Source organism: Salvelinus sp. IW2-2015, linkage group LG5 (assembly GCF_002910315.2).
Source record: "Salvelinus sp. IW2-2015 linkage group LG5, ASM291031v2, whole genome shotgun sequence".
NCBI lineage: Eukaryota > Metazoa > Chordata > Actinopteri > Salmoniformes > Salmonidae > Salvelinus > Salvelinus sp. IW2-2015.
The window spans coordinates 12,970,196-12,989,585 of NC_036844.1; the positions used below are offsets into that span (position 1 = coordinate 12,970,196).

At 42.3% G+C, this 19,390-nt stretch overlaps 2 protein-coding genes across 6 annotated transcripts in view; one reads left to right on the forward strand and one right to left on the reverse strand.

Annotated features, from left to right (window-relative positions):
- Positions 1 to 9,775, forward strand: part of LOC111963936 (interleukin-6 receptor subunit beta-like) — a 29,094-nt gene extending 19,319 nt beyond the window's left edge. The window contains exons 10-16 of the mRNA XM_023987532.2: positions 230 to 409; positions 593 to 724; positions 996 to 1,157; positions 1,550 to 1,693; positions 1,795 to 1,888; positions 2,014 to 2,095; positions 2,221 to 9,775. Coding sequence (XP_023843300.1) covers positions 230 to 409; positions 593 to 724; positions 996 to 1,157; positions 1,550 to 1,693; positions 1,795 to 1,888; positions 2,014 to 2,095; positions 2,221 to 2,646 — 1,220 coding nt within the window. The 3' untranslated portion in view covers positions 2,647 to 9,775. The remainder of the gene's footprint in view (positions 1 to 229; positions 410 to 592; positions 725 to 995; positions 1,158 to 1,549; positions 1,694 to 1,794; positions 1,889 to 2,013; positions 2,096 to 2,220) is intronic.
- A 3,745-nt stretch (positions 9,776 to 13,520) lies between these two features.
- The window catches only part of LOC111963937 (erbin), a 90,024-nt gene continuing 84,154 nt past the window's right edge, over positions 13,521 to 19,390 (reverse strand). For all 5 annotated transcript variants that reach the window (XM_070443563.1, XM_023987535.2, XM_023987534.2 and 2 more), the window contains 4 exons: positions 18,730 to 18,915; positions 17,407 to 17,499; positions 17,076 to 17,150; positions 13,521 to 16,915 (listed from right to left, as the gene is read on the reverse strand). In XM_070443563.1, the coding sequence (XP_070299664.1) occupies positions 16,808 to 16,915; positions 17,076 to 17,150; positions 17,407 to 17,499; positions 18,730 to 18,915 (462 nt within the window). In that variant the 3' untranslated portion in view covers positions 13,521 to 16,807. The remainder of the gene's footprint in view (positions 16,916 to 17,075; positions 17,151 to 17,406; positions 17,500 to 18,729; positions 18,916 to 19,390) is intronic.

Genomic DNA, 19,390 nt, shown 5'->3' on the forward strand with positions numbered 1-19,390 from the left:
TTTGGGTCTTCCTTTCTTGTGGCGCTCCTCATGAGAGCTAGTTTTTCATAGCGCTTGATGATGAAACACCATATCTCAGCTTAGGTGCACTACTTTTCATGGTTTCATGACACAATGATGGGGTTTTGAGTCTTTCTATTTTAACAGTGCTTGAAATCAGCTTGTTGAAGTGGGACATCTCAGGTGCAGGAGAAAGGACCTTGACGTGTCGTTTGGCTTGTCTCTACAGACTTATATGGGAAGCTGAATGTGACATTCAATGGCAACATGTCCTTCACTGTCTCCTGGGTGGATGACCTGATCAAAACCTACTCCTGCTTCTCAGTGGAGTGGTGGAGGAGAGGAGAGAAAGCTGCTCACAAGTCCTTCTATGAGGATGAGAACAACTATGAAGTCATACACTTGGAGGGTAGGGTACATACCTCTCTCCTGTGTTAACATGAAAACAACAGTGGATTCACATGTTCAGATACAGCATAACCAGAACTACACATGGCATATGTTTAACAGATATACGCTGCCTACCACCAGTTTGTCCTGATGAAAGATGTTTCCCCATTTAAAACCACTCTTGTTGCTGTATGAATTATAGAGCCATTAGAGCTGTATAAGAAGTACACCTTCACTCTGCACACAAGGCCACATAAAGAGCCTTGCAACCTGAAGTTCATCAACAACAGCGAGAACACCTATGGGAGCATCCAGGCCTTCTTCACTGAAGGATGTGAGTCTAAAATTCAACTGATATTAAGGCCACACTTAACATCTCCTTGGGGTTGTACTAGATGAAACCAGTGCTAGAGTAGAACACAAGTGGCATCTCATCGTCACACAAACACATACCATAAGCGCAGACACAGGGAGCCACTTCATATACTTACAAGCTGGTTGGAGTATAAGTACATTACACCTTAGCACCTGTATGTCTAAATCAAACAACCCAACCAATTAGTCATCAATGCATTGCGATCAGATTCAGTGTCTTTTCCTCTCAGCCCCCATCAGTGCCCCAGGGAACATCAGCAGCAGTAATGTTAGTCAGAGTTCCATGGTGCTGGAGTGGACAGCCGTCCCCGAGGAGGACAACAGAGGTTTCCTGCTGGGCTACTTCCTCCATTACACAGACAGGCTGCAGGACTGGACAGATACTGAACCAAGTAAGATTAATTGATGTCGTGTTTATTTGGATGTTCACAAACAGGTGCCAAGTTGATGTTGGCCCAAGAGACGTCCAGTGAGTGAGTATTCATACAGTAGAATGTGAGCAGCATAAAGAACAGTGTGCGACTTGTCCTACATGTCACATGTAGAATCTTTTATAGTGTGTGACTAATATCTGATAAATATGTACACTTCTTTTTTTTTAGAAGTTAAGCCTTCCTGCACACTAACAGATATTCTTACCACCTTGTCTAGTTTCCAAAAGGCTAGAGTTTAAAACAAGAACCGTTGTTGAAGTGTTAACTTCCTTAAAGTTATTCTTGTGAGGTTACTATTTCTTATTCTGATGTGTCACTGACTTTAACTATTGCTGTTCTCGCTGCAACAGACATCACTGTGGATGCTGGTTCAACCAGCTATGAGTTGGTAGACCTACAGAGCAGTACTATGTACCGGGTCCAGTTGTCTGCCTTCACTGGTGCAGGAATGGGAGTGAGAAGCTCAGCTGCATACTTTGAAACCAAACCTGAAGGTTTGCTTGTTGATCTATCACCAATGGTTATATTGCAATTAACATCTCTGATATCCCACATTTTGAATGGCAGACCAGTAGTGTCTTCTTTCCCTCCCCAGCATCCCTGACGGTGAGTGGTGTGATAGCAGGGACCATTGTTGGAGTAACTTTACTCTTCCTGGTGGTTCATCTCAGCTCTCAGCTGTTAAAAAGGTACAGTTGTCATGTTTCTAGGTCAAAGGTGTATTTATATCTATTCCTTTTGCTTTGTTCTTAACTGTTGTCCAGTGAAATTCAAGTGATGGAATTAATTACATGTCAACGTGTTGTATTTTCAGAGCAAAGAAACGACTTTGGCCGAATATCCCCAATCCAGGTAACAGCAATGCCATCCAGAAAATAGTTGGGGTCTGTGATCTGGTAAGAAAATGGTATAATTATGCAGGAGAGTTTCATTGCATTTTTATAGCATGTCTCAAATCATGTCCTGTTGCTGTTGGTTTTCTTCCACCTCCGGGACAATAAAGATTGATTGATTCTCATAGGAACTCCTGGAGCTCATCAACCGACAGATGTTGAAGGAAGAGGAGGGGGACTCCAACAGTCTACACATTGTCGATGGAAGAGAAGAAATGTCTCTCGTCGGCAACCTCCATCGCAATGCTGACTCCTGTCTACACCTCAACACAGACCATGAGGAGAGCCAAGGGCCTTCTCTGTCAACCATAGCCACAGACAGAGCTCAAGATCCAACTTCTGACACCATTACATCTATTCCCACAGACATGAGACAGACGGACCCTGTCCTCATCAGTACGGTGGCCCACCAGTGCCACCCTTTGGCCTTTCTAAGTGATTACACCACCATGGAACTCTTCCAACAGGCTATGCCACAGTGTGTTCCAACCAATACGTCGTCATCATCATTGTCATCATTGGAATCCCAGGATCGGTTAAGCCAGATCAGTTAAGCCAGATCAGTCAAGCCAGATCAGTCAAGCCAGATCAGTCAAGCCAGACCAGAGTTAGATTACATCCACCAGACCCAAGGCAGCACCAGTCCGACTCAGAACACTAAGGTGTATACCATGGTTCTTTGAGAATGTTTACTGTAGATTCTAGAATCTGCTTTTCTCACTGAGATGCTGTGCAAACATTCTAGGCCTTTCTCTATGTAACAGAGCCACCGGCTGCCATCAGTGTCACCCTGTTAACTAGCATATTGTTAGGTGTTTGAGCGGTTCTGGACTGGTTCCGACTGACATTTTAGTGTACAAAGCGCTCTGTTAACGCCGTAGGGTCCCGTGACTTATAATGCCAAAAAGCCCCATCTGCCTGCTCTCCGTTTACACTCTCTAAGCAGAGCTGACCTGGAGCGTCAGGTCTCAGACCCCCATTTGCATAGGCAGTGACGTGTCACATTTCTGGCCTATTCAAACAATGAATCGATTATCTCTTCCTCTGAGCCCAGCTTGGGAGATGGCAAATGAACAGTGACAGTCGAGCAAGACCATCCATTGTGGTTTCATCTCACTGTGATATTCTCAGACGGATTTAGAGCTCTCAACACGATGGGATTGTCATAACTCTGGAATGTTTAATGATGTAGGGGAACTCATAACAAACTCAAGCTGTTATCCTGTCAATACATGTATTGATAGGTGCTATGTGGTAGTCACAAGATCGTGTGTTGAGGGATTGTCCAAGAAGCAGACATTGCACAAGAGGGGTGTTGATTGACTGCTCTTTATATGAATGGGACTTTTTAATGGTTTTAAATGAAATCATGGATTAGAAACCATTTTATTCTCTGTTTATGTCAACTGGCATAATGGACCTGTTTTGGTGTTTTCTTGATGGAGGAAAACGCTGTCCCAGACATCACTGCTGAGACTTCCGTAAGTGTTTAATTGGGTTGAGATCTGGTGACACACCCTTTAAAACACCCTATGCTCCTTTGCGACCCCTCTTTCAAAGTCACTGAGATCTTGTCTTCTAGCCATGGTAGCCAAAATAATGGCCAACTGGACATTTTTATACATGATCCGAAGCATGATAGGATGTTAATTGCTTAATTAAGTCAGGATCCACACCTGTGAGTAAGCACCAGCTTTCAATATACATTGAATCTCTCATTTACTTCATTTAGGCAGTTACCTGTAGATACACTATATATACAAATGTATGTGGACACTCCTTCAAATTAACGTGATTTGTCCATTTCATCCACACCCGTTGCTGACCGGTGTATAAAATCGAGCACACAGTCATGCAATCTCTATTGACAAACATTGTCAGTAGAATGGCCTTACTGAAGAGCTCAGTGACTTTCAACGTGGCACTGTCACAGGATGCCACCTTTCCAACAAGTCAATTTGTCAAATTTCTGCCCTGCTGGAGCTGCCCCGGTCAACTGTACGTGCTGTTATTGTGAGGTGGAAACGTCTAGGAGCAACAACGGCTCAGCCGCGAAGTGGTAGGCCACACAAGCTCACAGAACGGGACCGCTGAAGTGCTGTTGAACAGAACCGCTGAGTCTAAGGTACTGCAGTGCTTGAGGTGTCACTACAGACCCGAGTTCGATCCCATGCGGTGTCACAGCCGACCGGGAGGCCCGTGAGGCGGCGCACAATCGGCCCAGCGTAACCCAGGTTAGGGGAGGGTTTGGGCGGCAGGGATTTCCTTGTCCCATCGCGCTCTAACGACTCCTTGTGGCGGGCCAGGTCCCTACAAGCTGACTTTGGTCGCAAGCTGGACAGTGTTTCCTCTGATATGTTGGTGAGGCTGGCTTCCGGGTTAAGCGAACGGTGTGTCAAGAAGCAGTGCGGCTTGGCAGGGTCGTGTTTTGGAGGACGCATGGCTCTTGACCTTTGCCTCTCCCGAGTCCGTAGGGGAGTTGCAGCGATGGGACAAGACTATAACTACCAATTGGATACCACAAAATTGGGGAGAAAAAGGGGGTAAAAGTACAACAACAACAAAAAATATATGTACTTCCTCGGTTGCAACACTGACTTACGAGTTCCAAACTGCCTTCTGGAGGCAACGTCAGCACAATAACTGTTTGTCGGGAGCTTCATGAAATGGCTTTCCATGTCCGAGCAGCCGCAGATCACGTGGGCTGGAGTGGTGAAAAGCTCGCCGCCTTTGGACTATGGAGCAGTGGAAACGCGTTCTCTGGAGTGACGAATCACGTTTCACCATCTGGCAGTCCGACGGACAAATCTGGGTTAGGCGGATGCCAGTAGAATGCTACCTGCCCGAATCCATAGTGCCAGCTGTAAAGTTTAGTGGAGGAGGAATAATGGACTGGGGCTGTTTTGCATGGTTCGGGCTAGGCCCCTTAGTTCCAGTGAAGGGAAATCTTAATGCGACAGCATACAATGACATTCTAGATGCTTCTGTGCTTCCAACTTTGTGGCAACAGTTTGGGGAAGGCCCTTTCCAGTTGACAATGCCCCCGTGCACAATGCAAGGTCCATACAGAAATGGTCTGTCGAGATCGGTGTGAAATAACTTAACTTGACAGGCCTGCACAGAGCCCTGACCTCAACCCCATCAAACACCTTTTGGATGAATTGGAACGCCGACTGCGAGCCAGGCCTAATCGCCCAACATCAGTTCTCGACCTCACTAATGCTCGTGGCTGAATAGAAGCAAGTTCTTACAGCAATGTTCCAACATCTAGTGGAAAGCCTTCCCAGAAGAGTGGAGGCTGTTATAGCAGCACAGGAGGGATCAACTCCCTTTTAATTCCCATGAGTTTGGAAAGAGACGTTCGACGAGCAGGTGTCACATACTTTTAGTCATGTAGTGTATGTTTGGGGCAAATCCAATACAACACATTACTGAGTACTCTCCATATTTTCAATTATAGTGGTGGCTGCATGTAATGGGTATGCTTGTAATTGTTAAGGACTGGGGAATTAAAGATAAAAAAATTAATGGATTGGAGCTAAGCACAGGCAAAATCATAAAGGAAAACCTGGTTCAGTCTGCCTTCCACGAGACACTGGGAGATGAATTAACCTTTCAGCAGGACAATAACATAAAACACAAGCCAAATCCACACTGGAGTTGCTTACCAAGAACACAGTAAATGTTCCTGAGTGGCCGAGTTACAGTTTTGACGTAAATCTATTTGAATATCGATGGCAAGACCTGAAATGGTTGTCTAGCAATGATCAACAACCTATTTGACAGAGGTTGAAGAATTTTGAAATTAATAAACGTACAAATGTTGCACAATCCAGGTGTGAAAAGCTCTAAGAGAGTTACCCAGAAAGACTCACAGGTATAATTTTTGCCAAAGGTGCTTCTACAAAGTATTGACTCAGGGGTGTGAATACTTACAGTACCAGTCAAAAGTTTGGACACACCTACTCATTCAAGGGTTTCTCTTTATTTTTACTATTTTCTACATTGTAGAATAATAGTTAAGACATCAAAACTATGAAATAACACATATGGAATCATGTAGTAACCAAAAAAGTGTTATTACAGCTTTGCACACTCTTGGCATTCTCTCAACCAGCTTCATGAGGTAGGCACCTGGAATGCATTTCAATTAACAGGTGTGCCTTGGTAAAAGTTAATTTGTGGAATTTCTTTCCTTCTTAATGCGTTTGAGCCAATCAGTTGGGAGGGGTGGTATACAAAAGATAGCCCTATTTGGCAAAGGTCCAAATTATGGCAAGAACAGCTCAAATAAGCAAAGACAATTGGAAATCCATCATTACTTTAAGACATGAAGGTCAGTCAATCCGTAACATTTCAAGAACTTTTAAAGTTACATCAAGTACAGTCGCAAAAACCATCAAGCGCTATGATGAAACTGGCTCTCATGAGAACCTCCACAGGAAAGGAAGACCCAGAGTTACCTCTGCTGCAGAGGATAAGTTCATTAGAGTTAACTGCACCTCAAATTGCAGCCCAAATAAATGCTTCACAGAGTTCAAGTAGCAGACAAATCTCAACATGAATTGTTCAGAGGAGACTGCGTGAATCAGGTCTTCATGGTCGAATTGCTGCAAAGAAACCACTACTAAAGGATACCAATAAGAAGAAGAAACTTGCTTGGGCCAAGAAACAAATCTGTCCTTTGGTTTGATGAGTCCAAATTTGAGATTTTTGGTTCCAAGAAGGAAAGTGATGGAGTGCTGCATCAGATGACCTGGCCTCCACAATCACCTGACCTCAACCCAATTGAGATGGTTTGGGATGAGTTGGACCGCAGAGTGAAGAAAAAGCAGCCAACAAGTGCTCAGCATATGTGGGAACTCCTTCTAGACTGTTGGAAAAACATTCCAGGTGAAGCTGGTTGAGAGAATGCCAAGAGTGTGCAAAGCTGTCATCAAGACAAAGGGTGGCTACTAATCTAAAATATATTTTGATTTGTTTAACACTTTTTTGGTTACGACATGATTCTATAATATGTGTTATTTCATTGTACAATGTAGAAAATAGTAAAAATAAAGAAAAACCCTTGAAAGAGGAGGTGTGGCCAAACTTTTTTTGACTGGTACTGTATGTTTATGAGATATTTCTCCTAAATTTTAAAAAACAACAACATGTTTTCACTTTGTATTTATGGGGTATTGTGTGTAGATGGGTTAGAAAAAAAAATCTATTGAATCCATTTTGAATTCAGGCTGTAACACAACAAAATGTGGAATAAGTCAAGGGGTATGAATACTTTCTGAAGGCACTGTGTGTATTTATTTATCCAGGGAAGTCATATTGAGATTTTTCAAATGGGCCCTGGCCAAGAAAAGCACCAAATTGTGTGTTACACAGAATAGAAATAGCAGGAGTCATGATAAAAAAAAAAGTATTGCGCCAGCAATGTTTCTATTCTAAAATCCTCAATTGTAATGAAATGGTCAAGAGTTACAGGATGATGAGACAGCATTGCTAAAAGCACTCTTGGCTAAAAAGGGCCTAAAATTGCCACTTTCATCATGATTTACCCCAAAATTGTTTGTGATACTAATGTTAAAACTTTTTCAAACATCCTTCCCCCCAATTAAGTTCATATGTGAGAATTGACAGAACAATCTGAGATACCCCCCCAAAAATCCCCTCCCAGGCCGTGAAATTTCCCTCTTGCCAAACTTAGACCTTGACCTTTAGCTTGCCTCACCTCAAACAAATGATCATCAATGATCAAACAAACATCCTATTCTATTGCACGCCACATACCTTTTCTTGTTATTTCATACTTCAATGTAACACCAAAGATTCCAAACAGATATTGCAGGCAAGAATGGGTGAGGCCCAAAACCTCTAAACTAGAGTACGGCTATGCGCAACACTGTTCAATCTACACACACATTGTACAAAACAACACTTGCAGTGGCACATCCCCATGTAAAAAAAAAAGTGTCAAAAGTAAGTGTGCTGAACCCCAAGTTAGCTGTCTGCAGATTGTTATCAATTCTAGAGATGAAGAGCGGAGTTTCACAGAGTTGTGATCTTTAGCGCTGTCAGTGAGAAGTAGGTCAGTGTTCCGAGACAGGCTCGGTGACGTGCAGATAGTATGCTAATTTTTACAGTGATAATAAGCATAAAACAAAAAGCTGAAGATTACAGTGAAGGACTACAATGAGACACAAATTCAGTGAACCACACTTCAGTCACTATACCACTATACCACCTATACTATACCGTCTTCTCACCTTCATAGGTTTGTGCTTGTACTCCTTCCTCTCTTAATCTCTGCTGCTCTTCATCCTGGAGGTGGACCTCTGCCTCCTTTCCATGCTGCCATACCTTGCTTTCTTTTTGTATTTCTTACCTCTGTAAACAGACAACACAACCATTAATAACCACCAGATTTATGCAGTCCTAGAAGAAATAATTTTCTGTGCAAATTTCCCAGAGACCACCACAATGCATGGTTGAAGTTCCACACGTGTACCTCAAGTTATGATTTACACTCTATGAGCTTGCTTGTGGTGGTGTTAGGTGTTGTTGAGTGTTATGTTGAATGGTCCTGTTGTTCTACATGGTTTTACTGTACCTCTTTAGTGAGGGAGATCTGGCTTACCTTCTGGGACTCCTAGAGCAATCCCTGCTTTTCCTTCTGTGTCCCCTGAAAATAATTAACACCAACAGTTCTTATAAATAACTGGGAGTTTTTGTCAATATTTAGAGCTCTCAGATAAGCCTACTGATTTTGTCCAAGTGTGTACATAATTTCAGTCCCCATTTTATATAGTGTTTTAGCTGAACAATTTAGCTGGCCTATTTTTATTCCATCAGTCTTGCCACACCCCATTTAAGATCTGTGCATAACTATAAATAAATTAGCAACGATTCAGCTAGATAGGGTTGGGCGATATTACGATAGCATCGTCTATCGACGATTATTGACAGCTATCATCGATGGTGACGACATTGTGATGTGACAGACGATGGTTTAGCCTATTTTAAGTTGACTGGTGGCACTCAGTAAAGAACGGAGTCTCACAGCGTACAGGAGGGCAGCACACAAGTGACATTCCGAGTAATTTGGCTATTCCTATTTTCTATAGCCAGTGCCGATCTTAGCATGTAAATCTTGGTAAGGCAAACTCCCCCCCAAATGTTTGAGGATGCATGCCAGCAAAGCCACTACACAACACTAAGCAATACATTAATTGCACTATAACGGTGACAGGTGTTGTCCACAAACTGTTAAGGCCTACATAAAGCTGTCCCAACAGCAGTCCCAGAACCTTACCACTGCTACACCTGGCTATCAGCGGAGCCTTGTCTGGCAGCGAAACACTTATTTCAGCCTCATTTACTGCCTTTAAAAAAAACATAGCTGATATGGCTGACTTGCTTAAACAAATGTGGTTTCTACTGACAATTGAGATGTACAAACTATGGCATAAGGGGACAACGAGCGCAAAAGAGACGATCCGTAATTTCGATTAAGACATTAATGAGTGAGCTAGGACGGACGTAGTCAAAGTAACTATTTGTTCAGCACTTTTTAAATGTACAGCAACATAACATGGGATATTCTTACAGTATTATCCCTGTACACCAAGTCAGAACAGTAGGATACATAAAGGGGGCATATAAGCTGACAATTAAAGCTCTTACAAAATTCGATGACTACACTTCTCTAAAACAGGCTATAAGCTACATGTGCACTACCAAGTCAGAACAGTAGGCTAAATTATGAGGGGAAAATTGACCAAATTATTAGGGTGAGGCACATGGGCTACTAACAGTTTACTACACAACATACACTTAGTATTACTTTCTTAGCTTCAGGATACATATCTCCCTGGCATATTGCATAATTTATGCAGCAGCATACAAGACATTTTTGGACTCACCTTGTTGTGCTGTGCTCACTTGAACAGGAAGGTTGTGCAGCGGTCATCAAACTCTGGCATTCTCTGGATTTATGGTGCTTTCAAGACAACTGGGAACTCTGAAAAAACCCTGTTGAATGTTTATCCTTTTAAGCTTGGATAAGAGACCCTTAAACCCAGACTTGGACCACATAACCACTCCACTGAATAGCAGGCTAGTGATTATAATTTCTCTTCATATGACAAGGATTGAAAAGGATTTGCCAGGAGATTGTCGACTTGATTCATGATGATGACTGCTAGCTTGCCTGCTAAGATTTTGAAAGTACTTGTATTTATTAGGGATTCCCATTAGCTGCTGCCAAGACAGCAGCTACTCTTCCTGGGATCCAAACATACCAAAGCACCCACATTCCATATAAAACAAAAGATAAAGCAGTGAACTATGTTTGTACTGAATGAGCTAAAGATAAAACAGTACATCATAACATTCCTACACTACCACATACTCACAACACAAAATGTTCCATACCACCACACAACAATATCACAATGTCTGCGTATGCATGTTGTCTGTACCTTTGTGTGTCTCTTCACAGTCCCTGTTGTTTCATAATGTGTATTTTTACCGGCTTTTTAAATCTGATTCTACTTCTTGCATCAGTTACCTGATGTGGAATAGAGTTCCATGTAGTCTTCGCTCTATGTAATACTGTGTACCTCCCATAGTCTGTTCTGGACTTGGGGACTGTGAAAAGACCTCGGGTGGCATGTCTTGTGGGGTAGGCATGAGTGTCTGAGCTGTGTGCCAGTATTTTAAACAGACAGCTCGGTACATTCAGCTTGTCAACACCTCTGATAAAAACAAGTAATGATGAAGTCAATTTCTCTTCCACTTTGTGCCATGAGATTGACATGCATGTCATTAATGTTAGTTATCCGTGTACTTTTAAGGGCTAGCTATGCTGCCTTGTTCTGAGCCAACTGCAATTTCCCCAAGGGTTTAGTGAATAGTTTGTCCCAAATACAATGCTCTTAGTTTTGGAAATATTTAGGACTATCTTATTCCTTGCTACCCATTCCGAAACTAACTGCAGCTCTTTGGTAAGTGTTGCAGTCATTTCAGTTGCTGTAGTAGCTGATATGTATAGTGTTGAGTCATCCGCATACATAAACTGACTGGCCTTACTCAAAGCCAGTGGCATGTCGTTAGTAAAGATTGCAAAATGCAAGGGGCCTAAACAGCTACCCTGGTGAATTCCTGATTCTACCTGGATTATGTTGGAGAGGCTTTCATTAAAGAACACCCTCTGTGTTCTGTTAGACAAGTAACTCTTTATCCACATTATAGCAGGGGGTGTAAAGCCATAACAACTAAGTTTTTCCAGCAGCAGACTATGATCAATAATGTCAAAAGCTGCACTGGGCCTCTGAGTGGCGCAGTGGACTAAGACACTGCACCGCAGTGCTAGCTGTGCCACTAGAGATCCTGTTTCGAGTCCAGGATCTGTTGCAGCCGGCTGCAACCGGGTGACCCATGGGGCGGCGCACATTTGGCCCAGTGTTGTCCGGGTTAGGGGAGGGTTTGGCCGGGAAGGATGTTCTTGTCCCATCACGCTCTAGTGACTCCTGTGGCGGGCCGGGCGCAATGCATGCTGACACGATTGCCAGGTGTAGTGTTTACTCCGACACATTGGTGTGGCTGGCTTCCAGGTTAAATGGGCATTGTGTCAAGAAGCAGTGCGGCTTGGCTGGGTTGTTTCTCGGAGGACGCATGGCTCTCGACCTTCGCCTCTCCCGAGTACGTACGGGAGAGGCAGCGATGGGACAAGACTAACTACCAATTGGGGAGAAAAAGTGGTAAAAAGTACCATTTTATATACAGTACCAGTCAAAAGTTTGGACACACCTACTCATTCAAGGGTTTTTCTTTATTTGACTATTTTCTACATTGTAGAATAATAGTGAAGACGTCAAAACTATGAAATAACACATATGGAATCATGTGGTAACCAAAAAAGTGTTTAACCAATCAAAATATATTTTATATTTGAAATTCTTCAAAGTAGCCACCCGTTGCCTTGACAGCAGTAAATTCACATTTCCTGCAATCCAAAATGCAAATTATACCTTGACATTCAGGGGGTGTCTATTTTGTTTTGTACGGGATCTCCTATGTGGGCATTTTCTTTGTGTGCTTTATAGTAGACATGTAATTTCACTGTAAAATGGTATTACCTTTTAATGTGTTATAACCGCAACCAGTCATGCTTTCATCTGATTGTGACACCCACATTGTTTGACAGAGTAGGTTACTTGCGCACGTTCGTCTATTCCAAAATAAATCCACCATCCGAATGGTGCATTATGCACCCGCCATTTGAATTGTTTATTTAACCTTCAATTAACGAAGCAAGTCAGTTAAGAACAAATTCTTATTTACAATGACGGCCTACCCCGGCCAAACCCGAACGACGCTGGGCCAATTGTGTGCCGCCCTATGGGACTCCCAATTACAGCTGGATGTGATACAGCTTGGATTCGAACCAGGGACTGCAGTGACGCCTCTTGCACTGAGATGCAGTGCCTAAGACCGCTGCGCCACTCGGGAGCCCAATGGAAAGGGACATCTATTACAAACACCATAAGTATAATGACATTCAGCCTACAAAGTGGATTGTATTCATGGATGATGCCAAGAGAAGCCAGGCTCTGTGTTTTATAATTTTCCTTCAATTTGCAAGAGGCTGAATCTCTTTCACCAGAGAAAGCATCCAAGTGAGACAAACAGCAGCCCTCTGTTTTAGTATCTGTAGCCCATCTGTCTGATGTTGTCTGGCCAAAAAGCATATGATGGCATCAGATACATGGGCTAGACATTCTAAAACAGAGGGGCGCAGTTTCGCTCGCTCGGATGCATTCTCCGGTGAGATTGAGGAGTCTTGGTTAAAATTAGGGGGGGGGGGGGGCAAATCAGATTTCAGGGAGGGTTACGTTTTGTGGGTGTCACAGAGTAGGCTAATACCTATGGGTCTTGAGTCCATGAAATGGGGTAAGGCTGTACATTGCAATAAGAACGTTCAATACGTACAATAGGCTGACTAGATGGAGCTGATTTCCCAGTTAAAAGTCCAGCAATCAGAGCTAAGACGTGTGGAAACTGTGGAATATGTGGAAACTCTTCACAGTTGTGTTCAGTGGGTGTCACGGAGTAGGCTGATACACCATTTCATGGACCCATGCAATTCTGAAGTCTAATACATCCACAGATCAATTTCAACTGATTTATTTGACTTGTGTCAAATTAACTACTTGTCCTCTGTTCAATTTATATAAAACAGAATTCCAACCTTGTTTAGCATTATCTAGTCCAAATATATATATTCTTAATCCTAATACATGGCTGTATTGTTTTAAGAAGCATTTCTTACAACTATCTTCAACATATTACTGTCAGTCTGGAATGGGGAATTGGCGCATTCAAGCCTTTGGGAAAGAAAGGAGAGAACGTCATTCAATGAAGGAAACAAACGTAAAGAGCATTAGTTTATTTCTTATTTTCCACAGGTTAACTAAGAAACAGTATTGTTATATACAAAATCTGGAATGTTGAATGAATGCATATCAATCATCTTACTGTAGCCGTTTCCAGAGAAACCTTTGAAATAGCTATACATTAAACGGGTTGTGTCTGCATTGCAATTTATTGCTGGTTTTACAAACTCAGAGTGACTAATGCCATGATTAATTGATTTCTTAACTTTTTTTAAAGTATTTACATTTTGATTAGTAAATGTCTAAAAAGTCACAGGAGACTGAGCTAAATAAATAAAAACAAGGTGAGAGAATGAAAAGACCAGTTAAACTTGGATATGGCAAACAGGTGACCCCCTAGGTTTTAGTCCCAGATTGTACAAGGTCTAAATATGACATTGACCCAAGAAATCTCATTAGATTGTTCCTATTCCCAGATAGAAAGTAAAATAACACAGTGCCCACAACAAAACAGCACAAAAGCATAATTACAATGTTCTAATTTAAAACATGATGTACTAACAGTAATCTTGCGAGGGGAAAATGCAGGAGAGAAACCTTAACACGTCAATATGTTATCTCTCTAGGCTAACATTGACCAATGACAAATATCTGCAGTTATGAGCGTGCCACTGGGTCTGCAGTTGCTAAAAAAAACTATTAAAAAACGGGACAGTTTCATTTGGGGGAAATGTTCAGTTGGAATTCAAAATGGAAAAAAGGGGAGCAAACATCATCGACAATGTTTTCTATTCGAGTCACAAGTTGACAGTAACATAAGTATAATCTTTAGCTCTATGCATAAAGTAACAATGAATTACATGCATAACATTTGGAATTTGTGAAGGATTTGGATAACGACAACGCCATTAAATGTGTGGGGGAAAAAAACAATGATCAATCTCTGAAGTACTTTATATACGCTCTGTCACAATTCAGTGTTTGCATTACAATCGATTTACAAAAAAGGTTCAGTGGGGTCATAACTTGTAGAGACCTTTGAATTGGATCGTTTGCTTTCTATAGGAAATATTTCTAAAAGGTTTCATGGATTAAATTTTCAAAATAGACAATTAATTCGGTGAATTCATGCAAACAACACATACATCTATAGACTGTTGATTACACCAAGTGGACATAGCGTAAAAGCTTTTAAATGCATTTTTATAGCCTGACACTATTCAATTAGAAACATTACAAATGACTTTGCAGCTCGGATTGAGTTTCTTTTACACTGGGGTAAAATTGATTCATGTTTGCACAGATACACGTAACCAGTTGGTTTGAACAGTTTTCAGAGCAGTCAAGTTTGGGAAAGCCTGCAACTCATATGTAAGCCTAGGGCTGAGTGACGCAAGAGCATTCACTATTATACAATGCAAACTTTTACATTTTACTTTCTTTGCTAAAAATGTGACTTCCCATGTAGTTTTTCATTAGAAAAGATTCTTTACAATATAAAATCCTGTATAACAATCAGCGATCACTAAAAGGGTTTCTTCTTGCATTTTTTTTCTTTTATAGGTTTAAAAAAATGCAATCGGATGTCTTTCTGAATGAAAATAAAGCCGCTGACTATTGCTATTAAACCATTGTGTCGAGTCACACGGGGTGTACTCAAGAAGAGAGCGTTTAGTTTGTTGTGAAGAGAAATATGTGAATATTGCTTGGGTCTCAGGGTAGTCACTCCCTCCACCCCCTTGTTCAAACAGTTCAAGGTCTATGGCACTTAACAGCTCAGTCCCCCCCCAGCGTAGAGCAAAGAGTTCATGCATGAAACACTATCCCAACACAAAAAGAGAGTGAAAAGCCTAGATTGATGTCTAAAAAATATGATTTTTATACACAAAAGGCAAACTATGGTTGTTTTCCCCCACTTAAAACAAAAATATGTTAGACAGACAAACCCTTTTTTAACCTCAAACCGTTTTGTGAGTGTTTTCTAGGTCACCAATGGCTGAGTTGAGGGAGAAGCCCTTTAGAATCTTACCAACATGAGTGGAAGGGGCCCAGAGACCAGGCCTAAACCTGCTCGGAGTCTGACACAGGCTGCATCTCAAATCACACCCTATATCCTTTGTAAATAGTGCACCACTAGTATGTAGCGCACTTTGGGGAATAGGGCGCTACTCCCACCAGCACCTCCCCAACACCTGACCATGGTCTCAACACATGTTTTGGTGACCTGGCATTACCACTCTGCCTCCTGACCCACTATCTCACATAACATCCTGGCTAGGCTAATTAAGGCCAAGCAAAGACATTCCTTTATTGTTACTCCCAGTCAGTTTCCACACAAAGAAATATCATGATCTGTTCCATATCCCAGTCCCAATTCCATTTCACATACAAAGAGTGTTTTACAGCATCCAAGTAGTCAGCAACCGGAGTATTGATTCAGTGACGGAGTGAGTGTCCTCGTCTGTCAGGAGTTCAATGCCGGCACAGGCAGGTCTTTTCAGGTGAGGGATATTCCAAGCCAGCGGTTCCACAGAGGCTACTATAACTGTTCTTAGACTGCGGACAGTATATAATGGATGTATGCAGTGTGTGGCTCACAGGCTTTATGGAGGCAGAAGCAAATTAATTGTCCTTCTCAACTATCCACCATGTACAGGACCTGGTCAAAAATTGTCACAATTGCAAGTAGGCAGGGGGGAGAATTCTTAAACATCGTTCTGAAAGCGCAACCCAGCACTACATTCATCTCCACAAGAAAGCACATAACATTGTCCCCCAGATCAAATGTCACCTAGGTCAAATAAGTGGTCTCAGCATCTATTAAAAATAATAATAATACATGATTTAAAAAGGAGGGCAGAGAGAGACACATAGGGAGCTCTGCCCTCTAGTGGTCAACTACAGTTAATGCTCAACTACAGCAACTACAACTCCGTAATGATGTAGGAATATTATTTTCTTCAAAAAAACAAAAGTCTAACAATACAGAAAGCACTTTTTTGTTGTTGATCTCTGTGTCGTTGGAGCACACGCCGTCTCTGCAGCACCCTCTGTGTAAAAAATAACCGGCTATCCCACAGTGACTTCTTTAAGACGACCAAGTCGACTACGCATGCTTCCTGATGTTTGCTCCCCCTCCCCAGGTCCCTCTCCTCCCTCACTAAGTCCACTTGATGCAGTGGTACGGCCCCCGTTATCCCAAAAGCTCTAGAAGGTTCTCTTCCCCATAAAGCAGTTCAGTTCTTCTATTTATAGACCAGGCTCCTCTGTATATAAAAACAAGAAGGATTGGAGGTCGTCGCTCCACAGTCCCGTCTGTCTCTCTCTACGCCGCCAACTCTCGGACGATGATCATATCCACAGTGGTGGGAAATGTCTTCAGCAGGGCCACGGCATTCCCATGGTCAACGTTCACAAAGCTATATCCGTTTGCCTGGGGGGAAACAAGGAGAGAGATAGCTCAACACCAAGATGGCAACTTTGGCTCTGATGTGTATGGTATTTTGTAGTAGGTAAACGTGTTCAGCAAATAATCGATACAGTATCGATTTACAGTGATGGGGAAATAGAGGGAATGGTATTATTGGGTTCACCTGGAGGATCTTGTCTCCAGGCTGGAGTATCTTAGAGGCAGGTCCCTCAGGCTGGACCCTTGTCACGAAGATGCCCTAAGAGAGAAGAGAGCGACGAATCACGCCCATCTGGTTAACACTAGTGACATTATTTACTGACTGATTGTTGCAAAATCCGTACAAATGCAGTAACAAGCTGAGTTGCTATACAGTGAACTACTAACATAATGCAATGCTTAACTTAGAGGCCTCCATTGTGTAAGTGCTTAGATTACATGCCACATGCAGTAGGCTGGAAAAATAGACAACACTATATTGCTATGGGAAAAAGAGGGCTGATGAGTGAACATACATTATCGTCCGGACGAAAGGGGTTTCCCCGTCCTCCTACTCCTCCTGATATACTGAACCCTAGCTCTGGGTTCTTCTCCACTTTCACACGGAACTGAAAAACAGACACCAACAGACATTACTACCTTCACAGGGGACGTTACATTGAATATGAGTTACATACAGTACATTCGGAAAGACCCCTTTCAACGTTGTTACGTTACAGCCTTATTCTAAAATGGATTAAATAATGTTCCTCAATCTACACACAATACCCCATAATGACAAAGTTCTTGACATTTTTGCAAATGTACTAAAAATAAAAAACAGAAATACCTTATTTACATAAGTAATTAGACCCTTTGCTATGACACTCGAAATTGAGCTCAGGTGCATCCTGTTTCCATTGATCATCCTTTAGATTTTTCTGCAACTTTATTGGAGTCCACCTGTGGTAATTCCATTGACTGGACATGATTTGGAAAGGCACACACGTGTCTATATAAGGTCCCACAGTTGACGGGGCATGTTAGAGCAAAAACCAAGCCATGAGGTTGAAGGAATTGTACGTAGAGCTCAGAGACAGGATTGTGTCGAGGCACAGATCTGTGGAAAGGTACCAAAACATGAGTGGCCCAGCTAGAGCCCAGACTTGAACCCGATCAAACATCCCTGGAGAGACCTGAAAATAGCTGTGCAGCGACGCTCCCCATCCAACCTGACAGAGCTTGAGAGGATCTGCAGAGAAGAATGGGAGAAACTCCCCAAATACAGGTGTGCCAAGCTTGTAACGTCATACCCAAGAAGACCCGTGGCTGTAATCGATGCAAAAGGTGCTTCAACAAAGTATTGAGTAAAGTGTCTGAATACTTACGTAAATGTGTTACTTTATATATATATATTTTTTTATAAATGAGCAAAAAAATCTAAAAACCTGTTTTTGCTTTGTCATTATGGGGTATTGTGTGTAGATTGATGAGGGGAAATGTTTTTTAATTAAAAAAAAATCAATTATAGAATAAGGCTGTAACGTAACAAAATGTTGGGTCTGAATACTTTCAGTCTAGCCAGTTAATTGATGTAACAAACAAACCACCATTAACAACTATTAAGTGCAATGCTATGCATGCTTTAACCCAGTGGTCATCAACCCTATTCCTAGATGGTGTAGTTCAAGCCCAGCACTAAAACACACATATGTCTTTGACCTAATCATCATAGTTAATCAAGGTTTTGATGATGAATGAGGTTTGTAGCTGTGGGCTAAACACCATATAGCTCCAGGAGTAGGGATAAGGAGCTTTGTTGAACTGTAACTCTTCATCCATCCATTTCCCCACCCTACCTCCTGCTGCAGTGTGTCGTGGTCGGCCCGTGGTGGAGGGGGCCCCTGGGGCTGCTGGCCATGGGAGACCTTGAGCATCAGGTAGTCGATGAGCTGCTCTCTGGAGGGGTGGCGGGCCATGGGCGTCTGGCACGACGTCATCTGGCCACGCACCGGACCGCCCAGCTGACCGTTCATCGAAGGCACCTGGTAAAACACACAGACAGACAGATGTTGTTATAGAGTTGACGTTCCAACAAAATTGATTACAAAAAAAGACATATCTAAAACGCTCACCAGACAATACACTTTGATGTTCAGCAGGGTTTGGGAATACACAGTACTCAAATTCATACTTCCAACAGCACTTAAAACAAGAGAACAAAATACTAGGCTATAATCCAGCAAGAGAGAAAGAAGAAAAATACAAATTTGGCCAAAGGGTAGGCTAAACTGCAGGCCCGGCATACAGAAGAACATGTGACAGAACAAGAGTGCTGATTTACCACCAGCAAGGTGCTCTGTCTAAAGCAGCAGGCCAGGGGGATTGGCTCCACTGACTCATTGCCACTGCCCCCAAAGCAACAAAATCATGGAAATAATTGTCCTTTGACTAGTGTGGAGGATGAATTTCAGAAATGAATCAATGAGGTTTTATTAGATGGTGGTGGTTTTTTTGGCA